The 16,412-nt window shown below is 43.1% G+C and overlaps 1 protein-coding gene across 4 annotated transcripts in view; it reads right to left on the bottom strand.

Moving 5' to 3' along the window:
- Positions 1-1,524: 1,524 nt before the first annotated feature.
- The window catches only part of AZIN2 (antizyme inhibitor 2), a 38,844-nt gene continuing 23,956 nt past the window's right edge, over positions 1,525-16,412 (bottom strand). For all 4 annotated transcript variants that reach the window (XM_008050248.1, XM_021708677.1, XM_021708675.1 and 1 more), the window contains 2 exons: positions 4,893-5,107; positions 1,525-2,005 (listed from right to left, as the gene is read on the bottom strand). In XM_008050248.1, coding sequence (XP_008048439.1) covers positions 1,867-2,005; positions 4,893-5,107 — 354 coding nt within the window. In that variant the 3' untranslated portion in view covers positions 1,525-1,866. The remainder of the gene's footprint in view (positions 2,006-4,892; positions 5,108-16,412) is intronic.

Here is a 16,412-nt window from a genome sequence, read left to right as displayed (position 1 = left end):
GGCTTGGGTGGGTCCCCAGGGAGCAGTAGAGTAGCCCTTTCTGATTGCCCTCTCAATTTCTTGATGTCCTGACCTTTCAGCCTATTTATTGTCAAAGTACCAAAATCTGAGCCCAGTCTGAAAAAGGGAGACATCCCTGTTCTAGGCAAGCATTACTCCAAACACGTGACACATTGCCTCATGAGACCACACATGCCTCACGAGACTGGCTGTGATACTGAAGCAGGGTGGCCAGGCTTACCCAAAGAGAAGCTCCAGAAAGGCAGAACAGCCACCATGATGAAATGTCCACAAGAAGCAAATCCATAGGGGTGGAAAGTACATTAGTGTTGTCAAGGACTGGGAAGAGGGAAAATGGAGAGTGACTGCTAATGTATGGAATTTCTTTTGGAGTGATGAAAATGTACTAGAATTGATAGTGGCAATGGTTACACAACTCTGTGAATATACTAAAGGCAGCCAAGTGTGGTGGCTCATGACTGTAATCACAGCACTTTGCAAGGCCAAGGTGGGAGGATCGCTTGAGCCCAGGAGTTCAAGACCAGCCTGGGCAATATAATGTGACCTTATCGCTACAAAAACATTTTTTTTAATTAGTCAGGTGTGGTGGTGCACAGGTAGTCCCAGCTACTCAGAAGGCCGAAGAGAAGGGTCACTTGAGCTCTGCAGGCCAAGGCTGTGGTGAGCTGTGATCATGCCACTGTACTCAAGCCTGGACAACAGAATGAGACTCTGACTAAAAAAAGAAAAAAAAAGTAAAATAAAATATATTAAAGGCAATTGACTTCACTTTTAAATGGTGACTTTTATGTCATGTGAATAATATATCAAATTGTTTAATTGCAAGAGAAAACTCTTTAGAGTCCCCTGCGACAGCTGGGGAACTCTAAATTCTGAACTCCTTTGCTCAGCAGCTCACAGCCTCGCCAAATGCATAATTTGAGTCTCTGGCAGTGTGAAGGAGCCTTTGTCCTGATAAACACTTCCAGTCTGAGGGGACGTCAGGGTGGTCGGCACTGGACACAGAAATACCCTAACTGACCACATCTGAATAAGCAAAACTGACCACAATTTGTTGGCATTACTTATTGCCATGCCAAACTGCAAGGAGAGCAAGGGTGGCCCTACTCAGACCCTCCTGGGCACCCATTTCTTGTCTCTTTATCTCTCGTATGAATTTCCACTACTGTATCAAATACTCAGTTGCCCTACTCTGGGCCAGTCCTGAGGCTGGGTGTTGGGTTCACATAGAGGCCACTCAATGGCTGTGAAACACGTGACCGCCCATCTCAACTCCTTCCAGCTCCCCTAGTCTCATTATGCCAGGTCTGGAGGCACCTGAGGAGGAGAGGTGAGTCTGAAAAGGTGAGTACTGGTGGGGATGGGAGCCCTCACTGCAACTGGGGCTTGAGAGTGAGGTCTGGACTGAGGCAGAGGGCATGGGCTCATCAATGCCTGGTGGGGAAGTCTCGACCCAGGCCTAGCCCAGGCTGCCTTGTGAATCAAACTTCTGGATTCCACTGGAGTATTAAAAAACCTAAATATTTATTTGCATTATATTTACAAAGGTGGGAAGGAGACGGAGGGAGACCCCAAGAACACCCCCACACCTGGCTGACCAGGCCCCTTGCGCTGCAGATAAGGCGGACACAGCTGGAAGGGACAGGATTTATGTTGCATACTTGAACTACAGCAAGTGTAAGACTGGTCCTATTTACAGGGCAGAAACACTACAGGTGGAGTGTGGGGGCGGCAGAGTGGGCACCAGAGTCCTGGCCACAGGGTGTCCTCGCCTGCCGTCTTCCCCACCTCTTCCAGAGGCATCTTTGCGGCCCCGCTGGGGTTCTCCGGGGGGAACGGGCCCGCTCACATGATGCTCGCCGGGGTGAAGACAGGGCCCATGCACAAGGTGTCTGTGATCTCCCAACCGCAGGACAGGGGCTTGCACACGTCCTCAGTGTCCTCATCCCGTTCAGCAGGCATCAGCTGCCCTTGCAGTGCTTCCCTGGGGGGTGAGAGACAGGTGGTGGAGGCTGCCAGCATGGAGCCTGAAGGCCCTTGTACCTGGAGACCCAGGCCCATTGGGCACAGAGTTCTCGCCTAAACTCAAGCACAGCTGAGGGCAGGGGCAGGTCTGCTGACCCCATCCCCCACTACTCCCTCCTCCTTTGTGGTCCCCACACCCCAACAGGGGAAAGGAACCCACAACTACTGAGCGCTTACTACATGCCAGACCTTGTGCCAGGCACTTTACCTTATATTATCGAATTGTATTTTCCCAAAAATCCAGTGAGAGAGGCATTATTGTCCCCATTACACTGATGAGGTAATTGAGACTCAGAGGGAAGTGACTCGTGCAAGATCACATCCCCAGTAGGTGGTACACCTACGACTGGCTCTCTCACTACAAAGCCCACATCCTTCACACCCCAGGGTTAGCAACAAAAATCATGTCCTGCCCCTCAAACAATCCCACAAACTCTCTCTTACATGCCCATGTTGATAATGGTTCCAGCATTGGAGCAGCTGCTCTCACCACAGGGGAATCTTGTTCTCATACCCAGTTGAGCACTGCTGAGCTCAGCTCCTGGACATCCTCACACGTACCCACTTGTCTCCATCCCCGCAGACCCCGTCTCCAGCCAGAACCACTCAGTCTCCCTGGTCTGCTCTTGCCCCCTCCATACAGCTCAGCCCTGGCCCGGGGTTCATCTTTCCAAAAGGCAAGCCCCTGCTCTTGAACCACCAGCAGCTTCCCTCCAGTCAGTCCCCGTGAGATCCAGCCTACCTGTTTCTCCCACCACACCCCCAGTCACGCTCATCCATACCTCATGGGTGCCATCCACAATGGCCATCTTTTGAGTTCTTACACATCCCATCCCAGGCCTGTGCCCATGCATCATCAACCCTCACATGGCTAATTCCTCCTCAGCCTTCAGGTCTCAGCTTCGGTGACAATCTCAGGGAAGCCAGGACACAACAGAGCCAAACGCACAATGTACCTCTCCTTAATAACAATTAGAGTTCAATATCTGTGCCCTGACATTCCTTCAACTACAGCAGGGCAGGGAATACATCTGAGCTGCTCACTGCTGGTACCCCAGCAGCAGGCTGGCACGCAGCAGGCACTTACTTGGTGGGAAGGGGTGGACGCCAGGTGGGAGGATGGGGATGGGGTTCAGTGTCAAGAAGCCCACAGGGGCTGTGCCAGCTTGTCCTTAACTTGTTTTGGGGTCTGCTTCCTCACCAGACCCTCCCTCTTCTGTCCAGATCCTCCTCATATACTTTCAGTGCATCCCAGACCCCCACCTGCAGGAAGGTCTCCTTTGCTGGCACAGACGGTTCAACAGTAGTAAATCAATAGTATCTTTATACAGAGCCCAGTCAGACTGGTCCCTTCCTTGAGGGAGGCTCTCTGGGCCAGGTACCCTCTGACTGAACCTCTGTCTCCTTATCATTAAAAATGAATTGATCCAGTTGATCCTCAATGGCTCCCTACTGCCTTCAAGATTAAGTGCAGGATTTATTGAGAGGACAGAAAAGCTTCCACAGTGGGAGGGGACCCGAGACGGTTGCCCCATCTGGACCTTCTTAAGCCAGTCTTCCCCACATACCACTCCTTGCATGTAGACAGGGCTAGGCAGAGCTATCTGCAGTTCTTTGAATAATCTAGACTCTTTCAAGCCTCTTCACCTCTTGGCCCAGACCACCGTGTCCTCTTGGCTTGCCTGGCACTCCTCCTTACCAGGGAAGGCAGTGCTTCCTGAGAAATTTCCCTGACCGCCCCTCTTCAGTTCACTGTCCCTCCCTCCCCAGTGACCTTGTCACTCTCTGTGCCAGTGTCTGTGTGTGCAGGTCTGCACCTTGGCTCATCATGCTGCCTTAGATACTCAAGTACCCCCCAAGACCCCATACAGAGCCAGGCACTAAAGCAGAACATTTTGATGAGGCCCCTTTGATATGGGGAATTTATTGACATGTCCATTTCAATGCATCAGAATGTTTTGTTCCTAGTGATGAGTGTAGCTAACTCTCTGCAATCTCATCTGTGATTGCTGATGACAGAGCCAGGGATGGGATAGGGAAGCCTGCATGGGGCCTGTTTATTGAATTTACTTTTTAGGCCTTGTCAAACCACCTGACAGTAGAATGGTTATATCAGTCTTTCCTACTCCCTGCATGGAGTAGAAACAACAAAAGTTTGTTGAACGGATGAATGAAATGTGAATTTACTGATGCCCCATCAAGTCTGAGGTTTGATGGTGGCATTCCTACCTTCTTGATGGCCAGTGTCTTTCCTGGGTCTCAGGGCAGCTGCCCAACTGATCAGCTCTGCCTGCATCTGCCCTTGTCCTCCCTTAATCTACACAAGAAGCTAAGGTGGTCTTTCCAAAATGCAAATCAGACTATGTTAAGCCCCTGTTTCAAACTGGCCCATGCTTCCCGCCGCTCTCGAAGTCTTTCACTTGGCCCTCAAGGCCTTCCCAGATCTAGCCCTTCCTCCTTCTTCAGTCACAACCAACTTCCACAAGTGCCTTGAACACACCTCAGCTTGCTCTCTGTTCCTTCTGCCAGGAAGCTCCTGCCTACCCCTCCTGCCTCCTGCTGGCTGAGACTCCTGCTTGCTCAGGGAGGGCTCTGCACTTCCACCCAGCACAGTACTATCATGAGTGCCTGTCTGCTTCTCTGTGTCTCTCATGGTGCTGTGAGCTCCTCAAGGAAGCTCAGCCTCACTCATGGCCACAGCCAGGAGCCAAGCACAGGCCTCACCTGGAATCAGCAGCCAAGAGCTACTCAGCAGACTGGATTACACGAAAGCAGAGTCTTAGAGCTCAGGCTTCTCTCATTATTGCTGCCCAGCTCCCCGGCATTCCCCAGCAGGGCCCCCTTACCAGGTCACTCGGGACATGGCATAGGTGATACGGCAAGCCTGGGTCTCCCTAGGGGGGGATCCTGTGCCCATGGTGTAGGCGCCCATGTTGTCAAAGACCAGCCAGTCCCCTACGTGTAGTTGCGGCAACCACAGGCCCTCAGCCACACAGTCACAGCCATCGACCACTGGACCCCACAGACTGCTGCTGTACAGGGGCTGCTCCGTGCATGGTTTCTGTAGGAAAAAGGGATGGCCATGTCAGCTCTCCAGGCCAATGCCACAGCCTTAGCACTCCCTCCTTTGAAAGCCTTTCTTGGCTCCCAGAGTCAATAGGATAATGACTGGGTGGGCCTCCTAGCCTGTTGTTTAATGCCCACTCCACTTCCTTCCATTCATTGCCTCTTATACTCAGAAGCCACAATGCCTGGTCTTAAATCCAGGTTCTAACACTTGTTAGCTTTATGACCTTGGGCAAGATACTTAATCTCACCATGCCTCAATTTGCTCATTTTTAAAAGGGAACAATATAGCCGGGCTCGGTGGCTCAGCCTGTAATCCTCCGCCTTTGGGAGGCTGAGATGAGTGGATTGCCTGAGCCCGCGGGTTCGAGACCCGCCTGGGCAGGCGAGACCTCATCTCTACAATAAAATCAAAAAATCAGCTGGGCGTGGTAGCGCATGCCTGTAATTCCGGCTACTCGGAAGGCTGAGGTGGAAGGATCGCCGGAGCCCAGCAGGTTGAGGCTGTGGTGGCCAGGAGCAGCCACTGCACTCCAGTCTGGGCGACAGAGTGAGACTCCAACTCAAAAAAAAAAAAAAATGGGAATAATAATAGTACCTACCTCTCAGGGCAACTGAAAGGATGAATGAGTTAATATATATAGAACATTTAGAACAGTGTCTGGCACATGGTAAAGGTCAAATAAGTTAACACTTTTACTAATGTTACTATGAGATTGTTGTTATCACCTCTGTGCTTCTGTCTTCCCTGGTGACTTTCCAGATGCCAGGCATGTCTGCACCTCTACAGCTCTCCCCCAACTCTCAAATCCAGCCTATCTTTTGGGCCCAGTCCTGGAGTTCCCTCTTCTAAGAAGACCCCCCCAAATGCCCTAATTCCTTGCAGGCTCAGTAACAGAAGCCAGAAGTACACAGGCGAGTTGGACCCACCCTAACTCAGGCTCTCAGTCTGAGGAGGAAGACAGGCCTCCAACAGATGATCACAGGATGACCTGGGAGGTCACAGAGGACCCCGTGGAGTAGACATGATTACCCCCATTTCAGAAAAACTGAGGTTCTGAGGGTTAAGTGACTTACCCAAAATCACAGCTACCGATGACATACAATTTTAGATTTGTTCTTAAATGATTTCCGAATCCAAAAAAGGAATCTGTAGCACAGACCACTTGTGGGCAACCAAGATACCAATGCCATTTGTCACAGTGAAGGATCCTGCCAGGCAGGTCCTGGAGAAGGAGCCATGACTGAAGGTGGATACTGACCATGCCCTTGGAGGCCCCTGGCTCCACCATCCACTGCACTCACTGTGTTCATTGCCCCTGTTGATCCTGCTCCCCAGGTAAACCCTGCTTCCATAGCCCCACCTCCTGCCTTTCCCATGCTGTTCCCTGAGGCCCCAAATCTGCCAACTACGATTTTTCCTTTAGAGCCCAGCTAAAATGGCCTCAGAGAAGCCTTTTCTAGAGCTCCATGCTATCCCAAGCTTTGCCTTCATAGCATTTACTGTAACTCGAGATTATATATTTGTGAAATATCTCTTTTGGTCTGTCTTCCCGGTCACACTATAAATTCCACGACCACAGGGATTGTGTAGGTCTTGCTCATCCCCATCTCCTCCTCTTCCTCGTAGTCTGGCAGATAATAGTAGGTGCATATTTGAATAATAACTTTTTGAATTAATGGATGGGCTATACATGAGTGATGAGAAAGAGAAAGAAAGAAAAGAAGAAGATATGAATAGAAGCTTTCCAAGGGCATAGAAGGAGGTGGTGGAGAAGATTAATAGAAAAAAAGGAAAGGCATTTCAGTACCTTAGCCCAGGGGCAGGAATGAGTAAAATTGAGAAAGAAAAGTCACAGTTTCCATAGCAGAAATAATATTCATATGTTTTACAGAAAGTTAATTAATAAGCTGGTAGTTCCATTAATAATATTAATAAAGAAAAGTATGCACATGTTATTAAAATCAAGAATGAAAACTATCCTATAGTCATGAATTTAACAAGTATTTATTGAGCATCTACTATATGCTATGCTCTGATCTAAGAACTGAACACACACAAAAAAGTTTCTGTGCTCGTAAGTTCATGCTCTAGGAAGGAGAAATAAGTAAATATTGCATATCCTTGTTCATATAACTGAACATTCTTTTTTATAAGGTTTTTGTTAATGAGTAAAATTAATCTCAATTGCTCTGAATTATTTCCCTTATCCCCATAAAAAATTAATTAAACATGAAAGATTGGAGGAGGGAATGCTCTATAAATATATCTACAGGGATCTTTGAGAAAATAAGTTTCAAAGGTTCTCCCACAATAACAAGAAAAGATACCCTTGGGTTATCATAAGTTAGCATTCTCTCACTTCTTATTATTGGGTATGAATAAAAATAGGTGAAAAAAAGATTTTAAAGCTCTATAGGAAATTATGCAAAGCTATCCTTTTACTACTTAAAGACACTATTAAGGGAAAAAAAGGAATCTGTGAAATAAATACTCCAAAAGCATGTGGTGACGACTTATAACTCTCAGCTCTCTTTTTTCTGATCTAGTTGGTAAAAATGGTATCTTATCTAATGACTGAGTGGAAATGGGCAAGAATCTGTACAAACCCAAAATTGCCAATCTGCTAGCCACTAGACCCCTCTGGGAGAGAAGGCAGGGGTTTTACAAAGGATACCACCACTACTTCACACCCCATCGGTGGGCAAGTGGCAATTTCCATTTTACAGATGAGAAAACTCAGGGGAGGTGACCTGCCCTGGGATCTGGAGGGAGTTAGTAGCAGAACTTTGAGCGGTCCCAGACAGGGGGCCTCCCAGCTGCACCCAGCTGCCTTCCTCAAAGGGGTCCAATATGTAAGCAGACTGTCAGAAGAAAAAAGGTAAGCACTGGAAAAGATGCATGGCCTTGATGGAGTTACAAATAATTCTTTAATTTTTAAAGAATAAGTCAAAAATTCCTATACACATAAAGTGTACAAAACATTTTAAAATTTAAAAAAATGAGATACACAAGGGCATCACATAAAAAAGAATAAAAATCCCATGGTCAAAATTTCACTTGTGACCATATGGACAGACATCTGACATGAAATCTCAGCTAACCAAATCCACACTCATATTCAAAGAATCATCTTCGATGATTAGATAATTTATCTTTAAAATGAAAGGCAGGGACAACAAGAGCCAAGTCAATCAATGGCTTGATCATAATACAGAAAATACAGACAATTCAAATTTAATTTTTCCAATACATGATAGCTTGGTATGCAATAGCCTGTAACGCCTATTCTTGATTAAAACTACAGACAAGCTGGGCTCGGTGGCTCAGCCTGTAATCCTGCGCCTTTGGGAGGCTGAGGTGAGTAGATTGCCTGAGCCCGTGGGTTCGAGACCCACCTGGGCAGCAAGACCTCATCTCTACAATAAATCAAAAAATCAGCCGGGCATGGTAGCACCTGCCTGTAATTCCAGCTACTCGGAAGGCTGAGGCGATAGGATCGCCGGAGCCCAGCAGGTCGAGGCTGCGGTTGCCGGGAGTGGCCACTGCACTCCAGTCTAGGCGACAGAGCGAGACTCCAACTCAAAAAAAAAAAAAAATGACCTTATTTCAGAACCAGAAACGACATTGGCAATAAAAGTTCGGTCACCTCATTTTTCAAATGAATAAACAGAAACAAGGCTCAGCGAGTTTTTGTTTGTTTGTTTGTTTGAGTTGGAGTCTCATTCCATTGCCCAGGCTGGAATGCAGTGGCACACGCATGGCCAACCCAGTGTCGACCTGTTGGGTTCCAGCTATCCTTCTGCCTCAGCTTTCCAAATAGCTGGAACTACACGCGCGCTACCACGCCCAGCTAATTATTTATTTATTTATTGTAGAGACGAGGTCTCAACAAGTTTCCCAGGTTGGTCTCGAACCCCTGGGCTCAGGCAATCTCTCGCCTCAGCCTCCCAAAGTGCTGGGATTACAGGCTTGAGTCACTGCACCCCGCCTCAGCGAAATTAAATAACTTGCCTAAGGTTATTCTGCTAATAGATGGCAGAACCAGATCTCAAACCCATGTCTTCTGGCTCCAATTCAAAGCTTTGTGATCACCATCCCTATTTTACGTATCATAAGAAATGCTGACAATAGCTACCTGAAAAAAAGAAGCAAGTATAATATATAGAAAATAAAGAAATAAAATATTACATTGCCTGTCACATCTTTACTCATCTGGAAAATACAAAGGATATGGGAGTGGTTACTAGAGGAAATCAGTGAGTTTTAGCCAGTGTCTCAGTTCAAAAACACAGGGAACAGTTTTCATTCACAATAATAGTGAAAGCATTGTTATTTAATTATTGGATATACTTGGGCTACAATAGTAACTTTTCAAAGAAAATAATAAAACATTAATGGAAGAAGTAAAGTATATGTGCTTTACCTAGTTGGAAAAACTTAGTAAAGCAAAAAAGAGAATTCTTCCTCATTTAATAAATAGACTAAATAAACTATTGCTATGAAATCCCCAAGATATTTTTGTAAATGTTAGAAGTCATGTAATAAAAGAAAAAGTGTGAGCCTAACAAAGAAAATAAAGCAATAACAGACTTAATATTTGTTAAATATTTAATCCATACAAAAGAATATTTTTTTACGTGTAAGATTTAAAGAATAGCAATAAAATGCTACCATGCAGCTGAAGAAATACAAATTCCTAGTGTCTTTGAAACCCGCCATGTGGTCTACCCCAGTGATATCCCCCTTCCCTAACCTCTTCAGAAACAACCACTACCCTTAATATTTCTTCTTTATTTCCCACCCAAAATTGATGTATATTCTCAATTTTGTGTTCATCATTCTCTTACTTTTGTTTTCCATGACTGTACATAACTCTAAACAATGTATGGTTTAGTCTTCCACTTTCCAAATGTACGTAAATGAAATTATAGAGTATATAATCTCTGCAACTTGCTTTTTGTTGTTGAAACTTACATTTCCAAGATTCATCCAATTGATGTATATAGACACAGTTCACAATATGCTGCTTAGAATTCATTGTATGGAATATACCACAATTTATCTATTGTCCTGCCAACAAACATTAAGATTGTTTCTGACGTTTTATAAAGATATATACATTCTGATATATCTTCTCAAACACACATGCCAAGAGTTTCTTTACAATATAGACCTAAGAACTTGCTGGAACATAGGGCATTTAATGTATATTTAAATTTATCTGAATACTGCCTACTTGTTTCCCAAAGTAGATATACTGACTCTTCTGCCTAGCAGTGTCTAAGAGATCCAACTATGCCATAACCTCACCAACACTTTACTTAAGTGTGCTTTTAATTTTTTTCTGACCTAGTTTGTATATGATGGTGTCTCATTTTCATTTTAATTTGCATTTCATTGATTACCAGTGAGCATTTTTTCATTTTCTATTTGGCTTTCCTTTCTGTGAACTGCCTGGTTCTGTGAACTACCCATAGTTCTATTGGGTTGTTTTTTCCCTTATTTTCTTAAGATTCTTATTTGTATCTATTTCTTATTTAAGTATTCTTCGTATATTCTATCTACTAATTTCTTATCAATTTATATGTATTTCAATATTTCTCCCAATTTGTGATTACCTCAACTATGTTTCACTGATCTATTTTTTATGCTGGTGTCAAAACTAAACGATTTTAATTATCTTCTACATTAGAAGTTATATATATTTCTATCTTTTAGTGGTTACTCTAGACATTTACATTGTAACATACATGTCAACATGACATTCAATAGCCTGTAGCATCTATTCTTGATTAAAACGACAGACAGATCAAAACAAAACCCCACGATGAAGAGAGACTTTTAAATAAGAAGCCAACTCTAACTTCATGGAGATACATTTCAGAAGCAACCCTGGTAATTAAATTTCAGTCCCTTATTTTCCAGAAAGAGAACCTAGAAAAACAAGGCTCAGAGAGATGAAGTAATTTGCCTACGTTGCTCAAGTAGTATATGGTAGTATCTACCTTAGTGATCCTCACAGTCCAGCCTTGACTACACCTCCCAGCGAGTTTCTCCCCAACTCAACAGCAGCCTGCTCCTGTGATTCAGTTGCAATGGACACCCTCTGAAAAGTTTCTTTACCACTGGTAGGCTGCATGTTCCTACAACCTCTCCTCAAAGGTTTCAATATCAGTCTTGGAGGGAGGAGCCCTCCTCTAAGTTTCTAAGTTCCTTCCTTGTTCACTCCCCCTCAGGACCAGAGGTGGTAGCAGCCTTTACCCCTTTAGTAATTAACCACCTTTAAAGTTAACAGTTCCTTAAACTTCCTTGTTCAAATGACTGTTGTGCTTTCTATATCCTGATACCAATCTCTTCCTGAAACTATGTTCAGTGTACCACTTCCTTAGCCTTTCCTATTATATCTTGTTTCTCTTTGTGCTACATGTGGATTGTATCTTGAGCTCTATCTTCCCATTCTCTAATTCTTTCTTCTGTTGTCTCTGATATGCTGCTTATACCATCCATAATTTCAATTTTCATATTTTAGTCCTTTCTAAAATTTGCTAGATCATATTTTTATGTTTATTTATTCTTTGGTCATATTTTTCAATCTCATTTCTTTAAACATTATTAAATTTTTGGGGTTTTTTTTAGCACCTGATAATTTCAACATATAAAATAATTGCAGGCCTGATTCTGGTGTCTATTGTTTCTGTGGTTCTTCTTTTGGTGACTTGTTTCTTTGTGTTTTGTGATCTTTGACTGTGAGTTCATGTACCTTGAAACCTTATTTGTGAGAGTTTTCTTAAAAGCCTAGGTTGAAGATTCCTCCTCCAGGGAGAATTTATGCTTGCTTCTGCAGATGAAATTAATTCTAGGCTTGAGGTATTTCAGACCATATAGTTAATGTGAATTTGGGCCACAAATCCATTAGAAGGCTGGTTTGTGGTTGCAAAATCTCAATTTTTTGCTCTCTCCCAACCACTAGCAAGTTAAAACAGGTAAGTTTTCTTGCTGTTCTTCTCTGTAGGATGGGTTTTTGGTTTTCTTTCTTGTTGACTCTTACACTGAGAATGTACTTTATTTGGGTTGTCAGCCTATGTAAGGTATCCTATTGGATTCTCTCCATCTTAGCTAGGCCCTGATGTCAAAAGGGAAGATAGTTACTACAAGGATTCAGCATACACTCTCAGAGAGAAATCAATTTCAAAGTTAGGTTGTCATTTAACATATATTTGAATAGTCACCGTTTGATGTGCTTGGGACACACTAGTGAACAAAATAGACAAAGATTCTTGTCCTCATGGGGTTTACAGTCTAGCAGGGGGAAGTAAATAATAAAGAAGCAAATTATATAGTATATGAGACGGTAATAAGTGCAACTGAAAAAAAGAAAAAAAAGAAAAACCACACCAAAGGCACAAGCCATCAAAGAAAGAATTGATAAACTGGTTTTATTAAAATTAAAAAAACAACTTCTCTGCAAAAGACAATACCAAGAGGATAAGGAAACAAGCCACAGACTGGGAGAAAATATTTGCAAAAGACACATCTGATATCTAATAAAGGACTGTTATCCAAAATGCACAAAGAACTCTTAAAATTCAACAATAACAAAACAAACAATTTATAAATGGTCCAAAAACCTTTATAGACACTTCACCAAAGATATACAGATGGTAAATAAACATATGAAATAAAATATGCCCCACATCATAGGTGATCAGGGAAATGTAAATTAAAACAACAATCAAATGCCACTGCACATCTATTAGAATGGTCATAATTCAGAATAATGACAACACCAAATGCTGGTGAGAATATGGAGCAATAGAACCTCCCAGTCATTGCTGGTGGGAATGCAAAATGGTATCACCGCTTGGGAAGATAGCCTGGGAGTTTCTTACAAAACTAAACACGCTTTTACCATATAATCCAGCAATTGTACTCCTTGGTATTTACCCAAAGGAGTTAAAAGCTTGTGTCACACAAAATCCTGCACATGGAGGTTTATAGTAGCTTTATCCATAACTGTCAAAACCTGAAATCAACCAAGATGTCCTTCAGTAGGTGAATAGATAAACTGCTGTACATCCAGACAATGGCATATTATTCAGCATTGAAAAGAAATGAGCTACAAGCCATGATAAGACATGGAGGAAACTTAAATGCATATTACCAAATGAAAGAAGCCAATATGAAAAGGCCATATACTGTACAATTCTAAGTACATGACAATCTGAAAAAGGCAAAACTATGGAGGCAATAAAAAGATCAGTGGTTGCAGGGGATGGAGGGGTAGGAATGAACAGGTAAAGTACAGAGGATTTTTAGGGCAGTAAAACTACTCTGTATGATACCATAATGGCTGAATACATGTCTTTGTACATCTGTCCAAACCTATAGACTGTACAATATCAAGAGGGAACCCTAATATAAATTCTAGACTTTGAGTTATTATGATGTGTCAATGGAGACGTATTAATGGTAACAAATGTACCATTCTGGTCTGGGGGGATGTTCAGAATGGATGAGGCTATGCATATGTGGGATAGAGGTATATGGAAATCTGTATACCTTCCCCTCAATTTTGCTATGAACCTAAAACTTCTATTAAAAAAATTAGGTCTTGGTTGGGCATGGTGGTTCAAGTTTATAATCCCAGCACTTTGGAAGGCCAAGGCAAGAGGTTTGCCTGGGCTCAGGAGTTTGAGACAAGTCTGGGCAACTTGGTGAGACCTTGTCTCTACAATAAATCAAAAAATAAGCGAAATGTGATCGTCTGCACCTATAGTTCCAGCTACTTGGAAGGCTGAGGCAGAGCAATCACCTGAGCCCAGCAGGTCGAGGCTGCAGTGGCCATGAGTGTGCCACTGCACTCCAGCCTGGTCAACAGAGCAAGACTTTGACTCAAAAAAAAAAAAATTAGGTATTTAAAAAATAAAAACTTGAGGCCAGGCTCTGTGGCTCAGCCTGTAATCCCAGCGCTTTGGGAGGCCAAGGCGAGTGGATTGCCTGAAACTGTGGGTTTGAGACCCGCCCAGGGAACTTGGCAAGACCTCATCTCAACAATAAATCAAAAATTATCCTGGCATGGTAGCGCACGCCTGTAGTTCCAGCTACTTGGAAGGCTGAGGTGGAAGAATTGCCGGAGCCCAGCAAGTCGAGGCTGCGGTGGCCCAGAGTGTGCCACTGCACTCCAGTTGGGGCAATGGTGTGAGACTCCAACTCAAAAAATAAAATAAAATAAAAAATAAAACTCGTAAGAGAAGAAAAGGAAGGGAATGGATAGTTTGTAGTATTAAAGTATAAGGTGTCAGGGTAAGCCTCATTGAAAAGGTGACCTTTGAGCAAAATTCTAAAGGAGGTAAAGGAGTGAATCAGTGTAGTACCTGGGGGAAAAGTGATCCAGGCAGAAGGAAAAACCCATGCAAAGGTGCTGGGGAAGGAACATGCCTGGTGAATTCAAAGAATAGCAAGGAGCAAGGAGGTCAGTGTGGCTGGAGTGGGGTGAGCAAAGGGGGCGGGCGGTGCTAAAGGGATATGATCAGAGAAGGAACAGGTCAGGTCACATAAGGCCTTGGAAGCCACTGTAAGGACTTTGGCTTTAATTTGGAGTGAGACAGGAAGGAGCCAGAGTAGGGTTTTAGATAAAAGAGAGAAAAGAGTTGACTTACATTTTTAAAGGATCCCTCTGGCTGAGTTGAGAATAGACTGGTTTTTACTTTAAGTGGAGATTTCTGCTTTCACTTAAATTTTGACCTCTGAAGATTTTCTGCTTTCTTGTAAGCCTGGGATGCATTTTTCTTTGTTAGCAGGGAGGCTGCTCTGAGTATCTAGTCTACCACATTGCTGGAAGCACAAAGCTGCTGTCAAAATAGTGTGGAAGACACCAAACAAAGGGAAAAAAAAAATCAAAATAACAGAATAAGACTAGTTGGAAAAAACAAATGTACAGTATGGCAAAGGAGAAATTTTAAAGGGGTTGGAAATCAATGGTTAAGAAGACAAGAAAACCCCACATTCCTATAAAAAATAAAAGTTTATAAAGAAGAAAGAAGGCAAGAACTAACCAGGTCCACATTTTTTTAATGATTATGTTGCCTGACTTCCCCCAGCTATGTTAAAATTGTACATTTTTATAGTACAAAGCATGTTTATATATATATATATATATATATATATTATAGAGAGATAAATTGTTAAATCAAGCTAACTAACATAGTCATTATCTCATACATATGCTTATCATTTTTTGTGGAGAAAACATTTAGGATCTACACTCTTAGCAGTGTTCAAGTATATAATAGAGTATTGTTAACTATAGTCACCATTCTGTACAATAGATCTCCAGAACTTATTCATCCTAACTGAAACTTGGTACGTTTGAGTAACATTTCCCCATTTACCTTCTGTACCTCCAACCACCATTCTACTCGCTGCTTCTATGAGTTCAACTTCTTTAGACTCTACATATAAGTGAGATCATGCAGTATTTGTCTTTCCACTGCTGGTTTATTTCACTTAACATAATGTCTTCTAGGATCATCCACATTGTTGTAAATGAATGACAACATTTCCTTCTTTTATAAGGATAAATAGTATTAGAACTCTACTGTGTATTCTGTATACATATAAGTAGGGGACTCAAAAATTTGAAATTATCTTTTGGAGGGCAGGCCCCATGTAGTACAGGCTTCCCCTGCTCGGTAAGAGTTCTAGGAACCCATCAGCATCAGTGTTCCAGTTAGCATTGTGGTGAGAGGTTGTGTTCGGCTTCAGTGAATTTTTTTGGAGACTCTTCCAATGTCTTTGCCCATTTCATGATGGGTGATTTATAAGCGCTCCTGCCCAAACAACACTGAGTGTTCAATAGTTTTTAATCAAATATGGCAAGACTCCCATGCCCCACCTTCCCTATTCACCCATTCTTGCCCCAAGATAGATATATATATGTATTTTTTTTTTTGGTTTCCCAAATGAAAAATTCCTCCTAGGGAAACATTTTGCCAGTATGGAAGAGGTGAAACAAAAAATGGCAGAAACATTAAAAGGCATCAAAATTAATGAGTTCAAAACTGTTTTGAGCAATGGAAAAAGTGTCTCAATAGGTGTATTGCATCAAATGGAGAGTACTTTGAAGGTGACTCAAATCTAAACATGTTTGATAAATAAAAAACATTTTTTGGATCCTCCTCCTCATATGTAAGATGTCATCTGCGTGCCGGGCTCAGGTGGCTCAGCCTGTAATCCAGCGCCTTTGGGAGGCTGAGGTGAGTGGATTGCCTGAGACCGCGGGTTCGAGACCCGCCTG

This window comes from Carlito syrichta, unplaced genomic scaffold (assembly GCF_000164805.1).
Source record: "Carlito syrichta isolate Samal-C Ts95f unplaced genomic scaffold, Tarsius_syrichta-2.0.1 Scaffold143308, whole genome shotgun sequence".
In the NCBI taxonomy this organism is placed as follows: Eukaryota; Metazoa; Chordata; class Mammalia; order Primates; family Tarsiidae; genus Carlito; species Carlito syrichta.
This window is presented reverse-complemented; position numbering and strand designations above follow the sequence as displayed.